Genomic DNA, 19748 nt, shown 5'->3' with positions numbered 1-19748 from the left:
CTCTCTTGTCCTCGGCCTGCTGGACTGTTCCAATGACACTCGCTGCAGGCGTGAGGGGACAGAGCCTTATCGTTCATCTTCACACTCTACAGCAGTGGTTCCCGAAGGGAATTGTGTATACCTCCTCCTCCAGGATTATATCCCTTATAGGTACCAAGGCCTAGGAAGCATCCTGCCCTATGCTTGCCTTCCTCATTTCACTATCACGAGAGTTTTGTTTTCTTCTCAAGCTAATTTAGAAATGGTTGCTCACCGACATGTCCTAGGCTGACACCTTCGGAGCTGCTACACCATCCTGTTGGCTGACCTGGCATGACATTGGTTGCGGGAGAGACGGACTGATTACAGTGTGTGGGGAAGGGAGACTGATTACAGTGCATTTGGATCAGTGGCGGATTACAGTGTGTGGGAGAAGAGGGAGTGATTGCAATGGGTGAGGAGTGGGAAGAAGGGTTGATTACACAGTATCAGGGAAAGATGGATTACAGTGTGTGTGGGGGGGAGTGGGATTGATTAAAGTGTACAGGGAGTTAGGGAGAAAAGGCTGATTAGAGTGCATGGGTCATCAATGGTTCATATCACCATTCAGAAGTATTCCACTTTCCTCATAAAACCCAGTCTGGCAATCAGAGGAGCCTGGCTTCACAATCAGGGAAGTTAATTTTATTTCTCTTCGCTTTTTGGTGGAAGTGTCCATCAGTGATGAGGCTAGCTTTTGTTGCTCATCCCCTCACTTGGGGAACCTTGTTGTGATATTGGGGTACGTCAACATGTTGAATACTACTACAAAATTCAATAACGCTTGCTATTTCTTAACTAAGATTCATGAGCAAAAGTGGCTCAGTAAAAGACAGTGGAATACATAAAATATAAAAATGCCACTTGAACTATAATTTCTACACATTAATAATGACATATTAAATCTTACTATGCTGCTTAATGGCTGCTTTGTATTTATTGGCATCTGGGTTCTTGACTAAATTCCAAACATGTAAAAGCAGTCGCATTGGGAAATAACTTGGGAAATATTGGTCCACAGCCTTCTGGATTCAATGCCGAGTGCAGCAGTTTGAAATCGTAATCGCTACCTCCAACTTGTATCTTTTTTTTAACTGGCCCATTTCCTGTCGTTTCTCTTCTTATTCTTTCACTTTGCTGCTATCTAGTCATTTGCACCTCATCTGGACACATTTTTTAAAAAAATATTGATTATTAACACTGAACCTTTTGTCATTTAATCGCTCCTGTAATTTTACAGAACTTTTACTTCCTTCTTCCTAGCCATTACCTTTCCAATTCTATTTCTCTCAGTTCTGATGAAGAGATACCATCAACCTCAAATAGTAACTTTGTTTCTCTGCTGCCTGCCCTGCAGTGTATTTCCTTCATTTTGTGTGTGCTTTTATTGGAGCGAGAAATGCATAAATAGAGCACAAACTCTACAGACAAAATGAAACCTTGCAAAACATCTTTTGTGGTCTGATTGAATATATTATTGTGATAGAGTGCTTGGGGACAAAAGGAATATAATTGGCATATTTTTAAAACCAGATATGGTGTATAGTTAGAAATGGAGGGAAATTGTTTTTGAAATTGAAACCGTTTAAAAATAAGCTGAAATTATGTATGACGATATTTCTGCACAGCTACAAGTTTATGAAAAAAGACAATAGAAGTTAAAATAAATCAGCAATACTCCAGAAAGCAGCAAAATTCAGGTACATTATGCATTTCATGTGTATGTGGAGCATTTCAAGCCATAACTTGAATGAAGCATTTTGATTTGTGTATCCCGCAGAACTTTGTAGTTTGTTTATAATTGGCAAGAACAAGACATGGAGAGGACATTATATTTCTCCAAGTGTTGGCTTATGCCCTAAGGAAAGGGTGCTGATCATCAGAAAGTGGGTACATCTAGAAACAAGAGGTGAGACACAGGGAGAGATCTTGCAGTTGATGCTCTCCATGTTAGCGTACATTCAACAGGAAAATTGAGTTGAATATTGGACTTGCAATTAATACCAAGTGAAGGAATTTCATTTCAGTCATGTCTGCAATTCAAATTGCACTGGTATATGATGATCTGTATCAAAATAAATCTACATCACAAGATCGCTCCCTTTGACCTCAGATGGTTTGTCAAAGAGTCACAAAGACTTACAGCACAGAAACAAACCCTTCAGTCCAACTCATCTATGCTGAAAAGATATCCAAAATTAATGTGGTCCCATTTACCAGCATTTGGCCTTTATCTCTCTAAATACTTCCTATTCATGTACCCACCTAGATTCCTTGTAAATGTAATTATTGTACCCATCTCCATCACTTCGTCTTGCAGGTATTTCCATATCTGCAACACCCTCTGCATGAAAAATGGTCCCTTTTAAATTTTTCCACTCTCACCTTAAACCTATGCCCTTTAGTTTTGGACTCCCCCACCCCAGGGAAAAGACCTTGTCTATTTACCCTGTCCATGCCCCTCATGATTTTATAAACCTCTATAAGGTCACCCCTCAGCCTCCGTTGCTCCAAGGGAAACAGCCCCAACCTATTCAGCCTCTCCCTATAGCTCAAACCCTCCAACCCTGGCAAAATCCTTGTAAATTTTTTCTGAACCCTTTCAAGTTTCACAACATCTTTCCTATAGCAGGGAGATCAGAATCGAATGCAGTATTCCAAAAGTGGCCTTACCAATGTCCTGTACAGCCGCAACTCCGATACTCAATGCACTGACCAATAAATGCAAACCTACCAAATATCTTCTTCGCTATCCTGTCTAGCTGTGATTCCCCTTTCAAGGAACTATGAATCTGCACGCCAAGGTCTCTTTGTTCAGCAACACTCCCCAGGACACAGGATTTGAGAGTTATTGTGAAGTGGTCTGGTGCATAATTGCACAGGAATGTGGACCCGGAAAACCAATATGACAGTGAGTATCTGGTTAACAAAGAGTCAGGGACAAATTAGTGAACCCATTACTCACAGCCGCCTAGTATCACTAGTCACGTGTGATATTGTTTGTCAGTACTGGAGTAATTCGACACTTGTTTGAAGTTCCTTAGAAATAAATGACAATGGTTAGTATTACAATCATAATAATAAAAAAACACAAAATCAATTCAGGTACCTTTGACAATAGAAACAGGTTCCTCCTCAGGTTTTATTGTTGGTTCTTCAATTATTATTGTTGGAACTGTCAATGTGGTCAGTGGTATTATCATCTGATTCAGTAAGTCTGGCAGAGAGTGGAAATCATTTGCGCTGAAGATCAAACTTGGGTCAATTGCCATCTCTTCTAACTGGGCTGGGTCTGTGTGCCTGACTCCAACAGCAAAGGTCATTACTGCAGCTCGTTTCAATGCATCTGATGGTGCTTCCACATCATCATCGGACCTTCCACTAGTAACAAGTATCAAAAACTGAGGGATGTTTTCTTTTATTCGACTTCCTGCAGCCCTGGAAAAAAAATATTTAGTGGCAAAATCCAATGCTGAACCAGTGTTGACCGTTGTTCCTCCTCTCAATATAAGGCTTCTGATATGAGACAGAAGGTCAGCTTCTGAAGTGTACGTGTTTAGATAGAATTCAGCTTCGGTGTCGTCACTGTACTGTGCCAGACCTACTCGCACCCTGTCACGTCCAACATCCAAGTTCCGAATTATTCTTGTGATGAAGTCCTTGACGTAAGGTAAATTGGTGTTTCCAACATTGTCTGATCCATCGATAAGGAAGACAACGTCTCTCTCACTCATTTCCCTTCGGACGACTGGAACTAAAAATAGACACCAGGTCAGACAAAATCCCGAAACATTAAATAAAACCCAGAAAAGCTGCTATTGAGTCCTACAACAAGGAAACAGACTCTTCGCTCCAACCAGTCCATGCCAATCATGTTCCCAGTTGCATCTGCTTGTGTTTGACTCATATCCTTACAAACCTTCCCTATTCACAGCCTTATCCAAATGTCATTTAAACATTGCAACTGTACCTGCATTTATCACTTTCTCTATCAGTTCAATCCACGTACGAACTATTGTCTATGTAAAAACAGTTGCCCCTCATGTCCTTGCTAAATCTTTCTCCTCTCACCTTAAAAATATGTCCCCTAATTTTGAACTCCCCCACACCTAGGGAAAAGACCCTCGTCATTTATCTTATCTATGCCCCTCATGATTTTATAAACCTCAATATGGTTATTCCTCGACCTCCTATATTCTAGTGAAAGCTGTCCCAGCATTTCCAGTCTATTTTTATCCGCAAACCCACTATTCCTAGCAATATCCTGGTAAATCTTTTCTGAACCCTTTCCATTTGATAATATCCTTCCTATAAGTGAGCAACCAGAACTGCACACCATTTTCCTGAAGAAGCATCACCAATGTCCTTTTACAATCTCAATATGGCATCCCAACTCCTGTACTCAAAGATCTGAGTAATGAAGGTAAGCCTGCTAAATGCCTTCTTAACCATCCTATCCATGTGTGATCCAGCAAAGTTTCCTGAATTCTACAACAAATCGAACTTTAATCATTGATATTTCCTCTCGACTTCTCCAGTGATCCAGGGAGACCTAAATCAAACTAAATCCATGGATCACAAAGAGAATGTGCTTTAAGTTACAGACCTGAGGAAAACTTACATTAGATATTGAAAAGGAAAATAGTACCAATCCTATAGTCACAGGTTTCTGGATCAGTAAGTGTTCAAATGCAATGGGCGCCACTCAGTTTGGTACTTTGGATCAGTTACCTTAGTTGGATTGCAATGCAGACTGATGTCAATAGTATGGATTCAACTCCTGTACTAACTGCTGTTACCAAGAAGGTCCCTCCTTCTCAATCTCTTTCCTTGACTAAGGCGTGGTAATGCCTAGGTTGAACCAACACCAGTTGTTTCTCTCGAATGAGAGATGAGATTATGGTGACTTTGCTACCTGAGGTAACAGAGTGACACTTCTCAAGTCTTAAGAGTTTTCTATCTCTTGCGCATAGCTACCCTTAACGTTTTCCATTCTAATGATAATTTAATTCATTCACTGGTCATGAGCAAAAGAGGAAGGGCTGGGGGGTTGCAAGGCGAAATATTTTCATACAGCAAGTGGTAATGATCCAGAACTTCCAGCCCACTAGAGTGACAGAAATGATGAATACTGAAGGAATTGATGACGATAAACTTGCAGTGATACACAGGTAGAACATGAGAATTGGACTAATTTGATGGTGCCATCACAACTCAGCAGCGATCCAACAATGCCAAATTGCTTCCTTTTTGCCTCATGTGAGACTGTGACCATTTTTGCCCTAAAGCGAGTGAGTTTTCTAGATGGAAACTTGCAGCCTTTAAAGAAGAGAAAGTCCACAGGATCCTCCAGTGATCATTGGGTTGTCATCGGGCTTTCTGCTAGAAACAGGACCTTTGACCAAGATGTCAGCGTGATGGTGGTTGTGACTATTGCTGGGTCAACGTGGCCCAGGACTCCCAGGGTGGAGGATGGCCCTCAGGAAAGATGGTAGATGTTTGGTGGAGGCTCATGGATTGGGTCCATGAGGAGAGGATGGGACAGTGGGGTCAGGTAATGGTGGACTATCAATGGCTCTTGGACCAGTCTTTCCATTGTGCACAGATTAATGCAGATTGAGGGACAACCCCACCCCTTTTATAACTGATAAAGCAGTCACATTGGTTAATGTCAAGCAGGTGACCCTTTCTCAAGTCCGGAGTGTAGTGCTGGAAAAGCACAGCAGGTTAGGCAGCACCCAAGGAGCAGGAGAATTGACATTTTGGGCATGAAGGGCTTTTGCCCGAAACGTCGATTCTCCTGCTCCTCGGATGCTGACTGACTTGCCATGCTTTTCCAGCACCACACACTCAACTCTAATCTCCAGCCTCTGCAGTCCTTACTTTCACCTGGTTGATTTTAATCTGACTCTTTCTGAAGCCCAAGTGGAATGAGCTGAATCTCAAGTGGAATGGCACTCCAAAAGTAGCCATTAGTTGACCATTTTAAGGACTTCAATTGGCAGTGGGGTAGGAAGCCTTTCCTGTTAATCTTGGTAATTTGGGCAATTACAAAGGTGCTGAGGTTTGGATCCACTACCATTCTGACAACTAAAGTTACTTTGTACTTCTGGGCCCAGAGCATTCTGATTATTAACTTTATAATTATGGGAAAGCGATTAAAAATTGATTAAGCAGTGTCAAATCCAAGTCAGAACTCGATGGCTAAATCTCATCCCCATTTACTAAAAGGCAGAGGTTACATATTTTTATGCTACTCATGTCTATGAGAAACAGCCATATTATAGCATATTCGAGTACAGTGAGCGTAACTGTGTCAATATGCTGACAGTATTTATGGAGTAAATATTTAGAATTTAGTTACTCAGGTGTAAAATGTACAGCTTGTGCAATCTCAGTCCTGGTGAGGTCACTCTTGCAATATCAAAAACAATCTTTTATATTCTTTCACACAATTTTGACAAAACCTTACTATGTTTAGCAAACAATTATACCTTCGGTAGGAGGGATTGGTTCCTCTATCACAGACACTGCTGTAACTTTAGTTAGGAGCTCTTCCTGAATGGTTTGTAATTCTTGGAAGTCCCCCAGTTTCAAAACAGAGTCAGGATTAGACACTATCTGTTGTAGTTCCGTTGTATCGGCATACTTGGCTCCAATAGCAATGGACACGATACCAGCCTGTTTCATTGCATCTGCTGCCTGTCCAACATCATCTTTCGATTTCCCAGCAGTGATGAGCACCAGGATTTGTGAAGCTCCAGCAAGGCCTCTGCTCCCTGCGGATGGACTGAAGACATTCCTTGTGACATAGTCCAGTGCAGCACCGGTGTTGAGGGGTCTCCCTGTTTTCAGTCTCAGCTTTTTAATTCTATCTAAAATTGCATCTGTAGTTGAATGAGTGTTGAGGGCAAATTCAAGTCTTGGGCCGGAACTGTATTGTACCACAGCCACTTGATCTTTGTCAGGTCCGATATCGAGCTCCTGGATTACATTACTGAGAAACTCACGGACTTGAACAAATGATCGTCCCATCCCAGGAGAGCCATCAATTAGGAAGACAATGTCTCTCTTCACTGATGCAGAAACTGAACAAAGCAAAAACAATAAAAAGTTATCAATAAATTTATTAAAAATCTTGCACAGAATTTAGAAACCCGTCAGATATCATTTCTCTTTTACACTCCATTCCTACTCTGCGATCTCAGTGATAATTCTACACCATTATTTGTCACAACAGCTAAAGCTGATGCTACAATGTTAAAACGCCAAATTGCACCATACTTGAAGCAGTGTAGCACTGTAGACACATGCTTAAGAAATGGACTAAAAGAATTTAATCTAATCTCATGGTAGCAATTTGAGCCAACAGTCAGAGATACTTTTAGTTCATCTGTCTCAGCTGGAACTGCAAACCATCCTTGAGGTACATCTAGAAATATTTTAACAAGCTTCTTTCTAATATGAACATACAACATAAATTTCTTTTTCAATGCCTCAACAATGTCAATCTGCTAGTGTGAGGCTATTTCTTCAGTTGCCTGCAACCTATTCTCTGAGCTTCCTTGCTGTTTTGGCCCCAGGTTGACAATTTAATTTCCGGCTGCCTAATGTATGTGCTGTTTGGCAGCTGACTCCACGTACCACCCCCCTCCCCTCCCCCATCCTCGCGCATCTGAGAGCCTTTTGGCCTGGCCATGTTTCTGACCTGTCATAGACATTGCACTCCTCATCATATTTCTTCTGTCCAAAATCCTGCTCTCGGTGACGAGTGTAATACCACAGGGATTCGTGCTCAGGCGTTAGCTATTTATACTATACGTCAACAATTTGAAGAAGGGAATCAAATGTAATATTCCTGACTTTACAAAACTAGGTGGAAATGTGAGTGATGATGAGGATATAAAGAGTCTTGTTGATCTCTTTAGAAGACTTGATTGAGTGGGGAAATGCAAGACAGATGTTGTATAACTCATTGAAATATGAAGTTGACCTCTTAAGGAGAGAAATCAAAATGGTAAGGTATTATGGTGATATAGTCAGACATATTGTGGAGTCATGGAGCCATACAGCATGGAAATGGACCCTTTGGTCTAACAAGTCCATAATCCCAAACTAAACTAATTCCACCTGCCTGCTCCTGGCCCATACTCCTCCAAACGTTTCCTATTCATGTCTTGTAAATGTTGTAATTTTATCCACATCCATCACCTCTTCTGAAAGTTCATTGAATATACAAACCACTTTCTGTGTAAAAATCAATTGCCCCACATGTCTTTTTAAAATATTTCTCCTCTCACCATAAAAATATGCACCTTAAAAATCCTGCACCCTAAGAAAAGGACACCTGCCATCCAACTTACTAAAATCCCTCATAACTTATTAAACTTCTATAAGGTCACCCCTCAACCTCCTACACTCCAGTCTTGATGGAAACCATAGAATCTCTACAGTGTGAATGTAGGCCATTCAACCCATCAAGTCCACATCAGCCCTCCGAAGAGCATCCTACCCAGACCCACCTCGATATCCTTTTCCTGCAACCCTGCATTTTCCATGGCTAATCTACCTAGCCTGCACATCCTTGGACACAATGTGCAATTTAAGATTGGCAATTCAAGATCCAGAATCCATCTAACCTGCACAGTGAAAAAAAGACCCAGCATACCCAGCCTCTCTTTATAACTCAAACTTTCCATTCCCGGCATCATCCTGGTAAATCTTTTCTGAACTGCTTAATAATATCCTTCCTGTAACAGGGAGACTAAAACTGTACACTGTAATCTAGATTTAATGCACAAATAGACTTGGGTGTCCTTGTACATCAGTTAATGAAAGCAAATATATGGATACCAAACTGTGAGAAAGACAAATTGTGTGTTGGCCTTGTTTGAGTCCAGAAGCATGGAAGCCTTTTTGTAGCTGAATAGGGCCTTGATGAGACCCAGACCTGATGTATTATGTGCAGATTTGGTTTCCTTACCGAGGAAAATATATACATAACACAGAGGGAGTAGGGAGATTGGTCAGTTGGACCTGCTCTCACTGGAGTTCAGAATAATGAGAGGGGACCTCATTGAAACATTCTGTTGGGGCTGAACAGGATGGATACAGGATTGATTTTTCCCCTGGTGCATGGTCCAGAAAAAGGGGTATAAGATCAGGTTACATGATAGGCCATTTAGATTGGGATGATGAGAACTTTGTTCACTCAGAGGCAAGTGCACCTGTAAAATTCTCTACCACGAAAGGAAGTGCAGACCACTCATTGAATGTAAATACAGATTTTAGAGGCTAGCAGTTTAAAGGGGTATAAGGAGTGAGTGGAAGCATGGCGATAAGATAAAGGACAAACCATGATCATATTGAATGGTAGAGTAGCTCAATGGACTGGGAGAAAGTGAGGACTGCAGATGCTGGAGATCAGAGCTGAAAAATGTGTTGCTGGAAAAGCACAGCAGGTCAGGCAGCATCCAAGGAGCAGGAGAATCAACGTTTCGGGCATAAGCCCTTCTTCAGGAATCAGGTAGCTCAATGGACTGAACAACCTATTCCTGCTCCTATTTTCTATGTTTCTTTGTTTCTACCCCACCTATGCTTGCAGGTCTGCATTATTGTGTTTCTGTTTGCAGCCTCTTCAGCAATTTGTCTCTGAACAAATCTAAAGGAATGTTTCTCCAACTGACTCTCGATGACCTAAGCTCTTTTTTCTGATTGTGGTCCAGAGACAAAGTTCTAAACCTCGAAATCAGACAGTGCGGGAGCTCAAGATCCACTCCAAAACCAGCATTCACAGTCTTTCAGTTGAAATTGTAAATTAGCATTGTCTTCCTCTAAAGGTGAATGGGATTCTATTGCAGTGTTTGGAACATAACACGGGAGTTTTCCCAATGTCATAGCCAGCATTCATCTCTGAACCAGTACTAGGAAGTCAAATTGTCTTGACAGTTTTCTTGTGCTATTTGGGGACAAGTTGACAATTGATTTTCGACACATTACAACAGAGAGTACATTTCGAAGTACTTTGGCATCTGTGAGGTGTATAGGGATACCCTAAAGACATGAAAAGTGCTATCATCGTGTCGAGTTGTTTTCTTTTGTTTCACCGAATTGAATTCAAAATCCATGACCCACCTCATCTACATTCCGCTTTATGTTGACAAACTTCACCACTCCTACACCCTAACCCTTTGATCTCAGACTTTGGGTTCTAGCACATCCCTCCTGCACCTTTGACACATTTTTCTGCCATGGGTATCCATTTACTTGGGAATCCATTTCTAGACCATTCTCCCTTTCTTCTTCTCCCAATATGTTTTTTTTTTAAAATTACTTAAAACTCACGTGTTCAACTATTCTGTATATTGTGGTACTTTACTCTTTTGGTTGTGCTCCTGTGTGATTGCATCCCCTTCCTTAATGTGGTGATTAGAAACTGTATGGTATACAGTACTCCAACTGTTGTCACACTAGTGTTTAGTTTTCCAAAATAATCTCCCTGGTCTGACATTCTATGTCATGGTTAATAAAGGGAGGTATCTTGTATATGTTCTTATATATCCTATCCACCTATTCAGCAACATTCAGGGATCAGTGCCCATGCATTCCAAGTTCTTCTAATGCTCTGCTTACTTCAGATTTCTACAATTTATTCACCAAATGCATTAACTCATAATTCTCTGAATTGAACTCTCTTTGCCATTTCCTGCCCACTTGAATAGTCCATTGATATCTTGCTGCAGCACGTAGCATTCTCTTTATTATCACAACATGGTGCATTTTGTATGATCAACAAACTTCTTCATCCTCCCTCCTACATTTAAGTGTAATTGAAACCCGAGTTACAAAGCCTTTCAATCAAATAACTGCTGATACTCACAAAACACATCATTGACCACTTTACTTCTAGTCACTGACCTATTTGTCCTTGAATCTCATCTGTTTTTATTTAAATGGTTAATCTGCCACATGGGGCCTTGTCAAAAGTTTTGCTAAAATTTGTGTGGACTATAAAATACCCTCATTGAATTTTCTTATTACCTCTTCAGAAGTTCAATCAAGATAGTCAGACATGAAGTTCCCTTAACAAATCTGTGTTCACTGTATCTGATTAATCAGTGCTTTTTCTAAATAGAAATTAACTGTATTCCTCACAATAATTTACTCATCCCCAAGGTTTGGTTTAATAGCTGGACATTATTCCGTCTATTTCCTTCTCTCAATGCAAGCAATGCTACCTTGTCAGTCCTCCAGCCCTCCAGTACTAGACCCACTGCCAGAGAACATTGGAAAATGTTGGTTGAAGCCTCTTCTATTTCCCAGCTTATTCCTTTTAACAACGGGGAAATCTGTCATAAGGAGCCACTGATTTATTTACATTTAAAGTTGTTAAATCCTTTAAGATTTCCCATCTCACAATGTTAATCCCATTTAATGTTTCATACTGCTGCTACTGAACTACAATTCATGCATCATCTATCCGTATTTCTGCTCAGAAACACCTAGGAACAATGCCTTAATTTGAAATACTCCAAAAATACAAACTGTTATTACTGATGATTATAATGATGTGCTTGCCCATACAATGCCCTTTAAATCTTAGCAGTCTCAGGAGAGACAGAAGTTCATCCCTTCATGGGTAGGTGCTTAGGTAAAACTCAGTTTCAGGAATATCACTACTGTAATAACCCAACTTGCATTCTGTCACTCCCAATGTCCAGGGTCTCAATTATTCTTATGATAAAGTCACACACATCTGGTGCATTTGAATTCCCAATATTATCTGATCCATTGATTAAAAGCACAATATTTCTCCTGTTCTCAGCTTCAGATGTAACTAGAAAGAAATGCATATCCAATGGTACACTGGGTATTACAAATTTGTAGAAATCTTGTAAAATTATTTCAAAATCTATTGGTAAGTTGTTCCAATGATAAGAATATATGTCAACCATCTATGGTGCGTTATTTTCTAATGCATTTTGCAACTAGGTTCCCATTATATCTCCAGCTGTACAGTAAATAAGATTGGGGAGTTACGGGGAGATTGCAAAAAAAAATGACGCTTTGGTAATAACAGAGACCCGGCTTAAGGAAGTACAGGACAAGGAGTTAAACATTTCTGGCTACAAGGAGATCAGAAAAGATCAAGAGGAAAGGAGGAGGGGTAGCTAAATTGGATAAACAAGGCATTGCATTGCTGAAGAAAGAGAATGTCCCAGATGTTTCTAGTACAGAATCAATTTATCTGGAGCTAAGGAATTAAAAAAGGTGCAATGACATTGCTCAGTGTTGTCTGTAACCAGAGGTATTCAGCTGTTGTGTTGTGGCATACTGGTGTGCTGCAGCAGGTGACACGTGTGCCATGAAAGTCTTGGGAAGCAGGTCTGCTTCATATAGTCTTCCCCTTGTACACGGAGGTTATGCACCACACATGCATGATCATTCGTCCTCATGCATGGATGATGGGAAATCTACTCATTTTGCGGCCACCTTGCCCATGTACAGGGCAAAATATTTGGACTGAGTAGACACACAATGATCAAGGATCATATCTTCACGATGAGAAGAAACTGCATATGTGCAATAAAGAGGCAAGCAATTGTTGAACGACTGCTGAATGCAACATAAAGGGGACACAGAGAGAAATGAAAAATATAGGGCAGCAACATAAAGGGGAATTCCAAAGTCTTTCACAGGTTTACATAAGAGAGGAGTGGAAAATGGAAAGAACAACTGATTAGGGATCAAAAATTAAATTTACAGACAAAGGCTGGGGTAATGGTTAAGGTATATAATAAATACATTGCATCTATCTTTACCAAGAATGTTATCCAAGGCATGGTGAGAGAGGAAGAAAGTCTGTCACGAGAAGTGTTTAAAATTAATAAAGCACCATTGGATGGATCGTGGGCACTTAAAAGTCGATAAGGCACCAGGGCTCAATGAGATACATCCAGTGATATTGAAGAAAATGAGTGGAAGTTGCAAGGCCATTAGCCATGATTTTTCAGTCTTCCCTGGACTCAGGGAAGGTGTCAGAAAACCTGAGAATTGCAAATATCATAGCCTTGTTCAAAAATATTAGGCCAAGTCCAGCAATACAGAACAGTTTAGCTTCAGTCTTTGGAAAGCTTCTAAAAACAATTATTCACGATAGAATTAATAATCACATGGAAAAAAGGTGGCTTGATAGGAAGAGTCCACATGGAATTATAAAAGGGAAATCGTGTTTAAATAATTGCTGGATTATTTTGAAGAGGTAACTGAGAGAGTCAATAAGAGTAGTGCTGTTAATGTAGTATTCATGAACTTCCAGGAAGCATTTGATACACAACAGACTTGTAAGAAAAGTTATAACTCATGGAATAAAAAGGACAGTTGCAACATTATACAAAATTGGCTGAGTGGTAGATAACTGAAAGTGGTGGTGAATGGATATTTTTCAGACTGGAGGAAGGTTTGCAGTGGAGTTCCCCAGTTGTCGGTATTACGGCCTTGTTTTTGCTGATATGTGTCAAGGATCTGGATCTTGGTGTGCAAGAGGCAATTTCAAAGTTTGTCGATGAGGTGAAACTCGGAAGAATTATCAACTGTGAGGAGGAAAGGATTGAACTTCAAAACAAAAGTAGAAAAAAAGCTTGAGTATGCAGATGGGCGGCAGATGAAGTTCAATGCAGAGAAATGTTACCTGATGCATTTTGGTAGGAAGAACATGGGCAGACAATAGAAAATAAGGGTAAAATACAAAGGAAGGGGCAGGATCAAAAAGACCAGGATGTGCATGCACACAAATCAATATAGGTGGCTGGACATGAGAAAGAAGCAATGAATAACACACATTGTATCTTGGACATGATTGGTAGATGTGTGGAGTACAAGAGCAAGGAGGTGATTTTATATTTATATAAGACTCTAGTTAGATCTTAGCTGAAGTATTATGGACAGTTCTAAGTGTCACAATATTGGAAGGATGTGAATGCATTGGAGAGACTGCAGAAGGAATTTATAAGACTGGATGAAGGAATGAGAAACTTCAGTTATGAGAGATGGATTGAGGTTTGGACTGTTTTCTTTGGAGGGAAGAAAGAAAAGAGTCTTGACAGAACTTTCCAAAATGATGAGGGATTGGATAGAGTCGATACAGCAAGAACATTTCTGGTCGTAATAGGATAAAGAATGAAAGAATATAGATTTAAAGAGACTTACAAAAGAAAGTCATTTTCACACAAGGACTGTGCAGCTCTGGAACACACTGCCCTGCTGTAGCATGGAGGCAGGTTCAGTTGAGACATTCAAAAGGCCATTGGATGCTTATTTCAGTTGAAAATGTTAAAGGAAAGGCTGTGCAAGGGTTTGGGGACAATGCAGGAGAATGTCACTAAGTCACAAGGCTCATTTTTTTGAGAGTTACTCTAGACACAATGGGCTCAATGGCTTCCTCTGTTCCGTAACACTTGTATGATTCTGTGATGTATTGGGGATGGTATCCAGTGGGCATATCAAGAGGACCATTGCTTGAGGCCAGCCCCACCCTGGATGCCCTCAGACAGGTCAATCATAAATATCTCACAATTCCTACAGTGCAGAATCAAGCCATTTGGCCCATTTAGTCCATACCAACCCTCTGAAGAGCATCGCACCCAGACCTACCCACTATCCCGGTAAACCTGCACTCACCAAAGCTAACCCTCCCAACTTACACATCCCTGGACACTATGGGCAATTTAGCATGGCCAATCCACCTAACCTACACATCTTTGGACTGTGGGAGGAAACTGGAGCACCCGGAGGAAACCCATGCAGACACGGGGAGAATGTGCAAACTCCACAGAGACAGTTGCCCGTGGAATGGAACCCACATCCATGGCACTGTAAGGCAGCAGTACTGACCACTGAGCCACCGTTCCACCCCAAGTGCATTGCCCAGTAACTCAAGTAACTACCGTACAAACACATCTGAGCCTCCTACCCTGCATATCTGCCATTCATTAGGAAAGATAACCTTCCAGCACATCTACGCTTACAAATGATTACTAAGAACTACCCCAGTTAATCACCCAGGAGACAGTCCTTCATAAATATCTCAGGACTTGAATTTCATTAGCTATGAAAGGAAATTTTCAGTTTATCCATTCATTTTCAAGTCTTTTGTCAACCCTGACATATATAACCAGCTCTCCCAAATATGGGTTGCTCCAGCAGTAGAGAACTAAAATCTACATGCACGGGAGTTTACTGAGATACTACACTAATATGCAAAATCCAGACACAGCGTAAGGCATAGCAAAGGCATGTAGTAAAATATTAACAATCTGAACTCTGACCCAAGCCCACATTTAACCTACCTGATTCTAGTAAACAGGCTGGATACCCAAACTGCACCCAAGAGGCAGGTTAACACTTTGAATGCTTTACAAAGGATACCATTCTCTGATTTAAGCTGATTTTCAGTTCTTGCAATGGGTGACATAAGTGCTTGTACTCAACTCTCAAACTTTCCTGCCACTTCTTCCCCCATAAGAACCATCACTACTCCCAACCCCCTCCCCAAACAAAATATCCAATCTGACAATCCCTCAACTCTGACTCCAGGATGGGGCATCAGAGTAGCTTCAGTCACCAGAGGATCAGTAGTTTGACCTCCTTGCGGGGACCAGACCCCTTGCCCAGCCTGTTGATCAGATCTGTGGCCTTCCCCAGGTAACTTAAGAATATGCTATATCTAATGGCAAGCCTAATAAAGCTGATTCTGGGATGGGGAAAGCAAATGACAAAAGATAAAAACAACAAAGCATGCAGGCAAACCCAGAGTCAAACATTCCCATCAGAAATCTTTCCTGTATCCATATTATCCATGTTTGATAATGCAGAGCCTATCGATCTGTCTTTGAGGTTCCAATGGGAAGCCAGACCACCTGAATGCATATGGATAGATCAGGCTGTCCATAATTTTATATCTACTATAGGAAATAATTGAAAATCAAGTGAAGTGCATGACTGAATTTTCAGTATCTACTCTGATATGCAAGGTTCCCAACCAGATGTGTAATTTGAAATCTGCTCCTTATATCTATCCTTATAACCTCTGTTGTTTTTAAAGCGGTCTTTATGATTTTTAATTTGGAACCATGAAGAGATTCAGCGTCAAGTGATACTATTACTATCTGTTACCAATGTCCATGACTGCACTTTCTAATCTACTATCATTTAAAATCAAACCGACGTCTTACAGGTTTTGTGCTCACTGTGCAAGTAAATTAGACAGACTTTTACCTTCAACAGAGGGGGTTGGTTCATCAACCACAAACACTGCTTTGATTTTAGACAAAAACTCTGTCTGAATAGTTTTCAATTCATCAAACTCTCCCAGTTTCAAAGCAGAGTCAGGATTAGACACTATCTCTTGTAGTTCTGCTGCATCTGCATGCTTGGCTCCAATAGCAATGGGCACGATACCAGCCTGTTTCATTGTATCTGCAGCCTGTCTAAAATCATCTTTGGATTTCCCAGCAGTGATGAGCACCAGGATTTGTGAAGCTCCAGCAATGCCTCTGCTCCCTGCGGATGGACTGAAGACATTCCTTGTGACATAGTCCAGGGCAGCACCGGTGTTGAGGGGTCTCCCTGTTTTCAGTCTCAGCTTTTTAATTGCAATCAAAATCTCACTTTTTGATGAATGAGTGTTGAGGGCAAATTCAAGTCTTGGGCCGGAACTGTATTGTACCACAGCCACTTGATCTCTGTCAGGTCCGATATCGAGCTCCTGGATTATGTTACTGAGAAACTCACGAACATGAAGAAATGATCTCCCCATCCCAGGAGAGCCATCGATTAGGAAAACGATATCTCTCTTCTTGGCTGCAGAAGTTCAAAATTAAATATGTTACATTGATAAGATAAGGTGCTCAATAAGAACATTATTTGAGGAACTCCGATTAGATAAATTCAACTTAAGCTTATTTATAAACATTATCATTCAGTTTATTTAATTGTATATTCATGTCCACCACTGTGGCTTTAAAGGACAGAGAGCATCACTTGCAGAGTTTAACAGTTGAAAATTTAATGCAAGTGGAAATATGCTGGGGAGGGGAAAAAAAGTATTGCTTTCCACCATAAATAGTTTCAAAGAATTTTTTGATTTCATTTTCAAGGATCTTAAGCAATTGGTTACAAAAGCCAAGACCCACACGACAAGTTGATCATATACATAGACTGATTATAACAGGGTTATATAAGAATGGCAATTCAACTATTGCTTCGCAATTCCAGCAAGTGTGAGCTTCTGAAGAAATGTCTTCATTCAAGATATTCCGAGTCTTTGGAATTCTCTATTTTGGAGAACTTTGGATGCTCAGTCTTTAGGTAAACTCAAAACAAATATCAATGGATTTTTAAGTCTAAAGTGATTCATGAGATCTGGGGATGGTGTGGGAAGATAGAGATGGAGTGAATGATTAGCGATAACCTTATTAAATGGCAACCCAAATTCAAAGGCTTAATTTTTTTTCTACTCCTGCATTCATTTCTTACATTTTTATGTTTTCAGTATCTGCAATATTTGGCCCTATTTCATCAAGACATCTCTGCTGTAAGTGGTCAACCACAGTGTCACCTCCCCTGTCAATGGTGTATTCCCTCATCCTGGTTGATCTTTCAGGCAGAACCCTTCGCCTTCACTGTCTTAATATAAGGGACATGGACTTCATTGTAAATTGTGGTTAATAGACTTAATTACTTAACTGCCATATCTGACACAACTACAAAAGTAACTCGATGGCCCTGCTCTGATCTTCCAAAGCCGCTCATTATTTTGACATCATGTTGGACTGCAGAAAGAACTCCCAGCTTCCCCTCACCCCAGCAAATCATTTTCTGAAACACTTCTCTCTTGTTTCTTCCACCTTCACCTCCAAATAAACAAAGCTCACAGATTTCTCTCCAGGATTGAGATAGTCCCATCAGCTTTCTCTCATGTTCTGTTACAATGACAAAGTCTCCTTCTCAAACTGCAATCATCCATCCAGTTGAGCACACCATCATCCTGAATTGTATCTCCACTGTAGTCAAGTTAGATCTGATTACATTTTTCTGGTTCTGTTATTAACTATCTAATCATAGCTGTAAATTTACCTCTCAGTTGCTGATTCTTTTTACTCCTATAACCACAAGTATCCCCAATGATGTATCCTCATAATTTTTGTAGATCTCATCTAGCTACTGACCTAGGGTGGCATCTTTGGAAACAAAGCATTAGTTTTCATAAATGAACTGACAACACCCACATTTACATACCACCATCTCCAGCAACTCCACAGCTATTTCTATACAATCAGTGTTTGGCTGACATGGAGGCCGGGTGAGCAGAAAGTTCCTCCAAATGAATATTAATAAGATGAAAGTCTTTGGGCAGCATTTTCTCATGTTGAGTTAGAGTTAGTGTTTAGCCAAATGGGATTCAGGGTGTCATGGCCTCGAGGGACTTTTCTTGGAGAGCTTTCTGCTCATCACCTCCTATATTTGGCAACTGGGATCTTGGTTACCCTTCCCATCAAATCATGTGATGGAAATGTGTTGCTGGAAAAGCGCAGCAGGTCAGGCAGCATCTAGGGAACAGGAGAATCGACGTTTCGGGCATTAGCCCTTCTTCATTCCTGAAGAAGGGCTAATGCCCGAAACGTCGATTCTCCTGTTCCCTAGATGCTGCCTGACCTGCTGCGCTTTTCCAGCAACACATTTCCATCTCTGATCTCCAGCATCTGCAGACCTCACTTTCTCATCAAATCATGTGGCCAGGGAGGTACAAGTTCACTCTTGCCTGGGTCTCCCTGATATTCCAGTACCATGTTTAAGGCCCATCTTCTCAGATGTTGCAAGACAGGGACTGGCCTTCACACTGTGGGGCTTGACCTTAGCATAGAGGACATAGCACACAAGCAAGCCTCCTACTCTGGGGACCTCCCTAATGTCAAAGTGGACAGAGCGGTGGAGAGGAGGGCAGTCCTTTCACCTGTGGACCACCACAGGAGGGTTCACCTACAGAACAAGTCAACCTGCACACGAGCTTCAGCCTGGGTCAGTGCTGCATCTTGGATCAAACTCTCACACTCCGAAAGGATAAGTGCCAACATCTTCTCTCTTTACCTCACAGTCACAAACCACCCATTCATTCTAACACTGCCATTGCATACATCGATCTCCAAGGCTCATCGACGATGACTCTCAATATTGCATGTATCATGACCTCTCAGTGGCTCTCATCCTTTTCATCCCCTCAAAACGTTAACTTTTCCAGCCCTCTGCACTCCCTACTCCCTCAGTGGGGACACTTCACCTCCTCTCCAGTTTTACATCATTACTGACTGTTCTTCCAACCATTTCTACCACATTCAATTCCACCCTTTGTCTCATTGCAAGAAATATTGGCCCTCAGCACCCTGACTGTCTCAGAGAGGGTGCAGAATGTTCTCACGGGGGAGAGAGGCCAGCAGGAGGTCATTGTCCACATTGGAACCAACGATATAGGAAAGGAAAAGGTTGAGGTTCTGAAAGGAGATTACAGAGAGCTAGGCAGAAATTTTAAAAAGGAGATCCTCAAGGGTAGTAATATCTGGATGACTCCCAGTGTTACGAGCTAGTGAGGGCAGGAATAGAAGGATAAAGCAGATGAATACATGGCTGAGGAGCTGGTGTATGGGAGAAGGATTCACATTTTTGGATCATTGGAA

At 41.1% G+C, this 19748-nt stretch overlaps 1 protein-coding gene across 3 annotated transcripts in view; it reads right to left on the bottom strand.

Moving 5' to 3' along the window:
* The window catches only part of LOC122551336 (collagen alpha-3(VI) chain-like), a 155488-nt gene that overhangs the window by 112566 nt on the left and 23174 nt on the right, over window positions 1-19748 (bottom strand). For all 3 annotated transcript variants that reach the window (XM_043693063.1, XM_043693066.1, XM_043693065.1), the window contains exons 3-5: window positions 16294-16878; window positions 6513-7106; window positions 3128-3772 (exon numbers count right to left, since the gene is read on the bottom strand). In XM_043693063.1, the coding sequence (XP_043548998.1) occupies window positions 3128-3772; window positions 6513-7106; window positions 16294-16878 (1824 nt within the window). The remainder of the gene's footprint in view (window positions 1-3127; window positions 3773-6512; window positions 7107-16293; window positions 16879-19748) is intronic.

Source organism: Chiloscyllium plagiosum, chromosome 7, assembly GCF_004010195.1.
Source record: "Chiloscyllium plagiosum isolate BGI_BamShark_2017 chromosome 7, ASM401019v2, whole genome shotgun sequence".
NCBI lineage: Eukaryota > Metazoa > Chordata > Chondrichthyes > Orectolobiformes > Hemiscylliidae > Chiloscyllium > Chiloscyllium plagiosum.
This window is presented reverse-complemented; position numbering and strand designations above follow the sequence as displayed.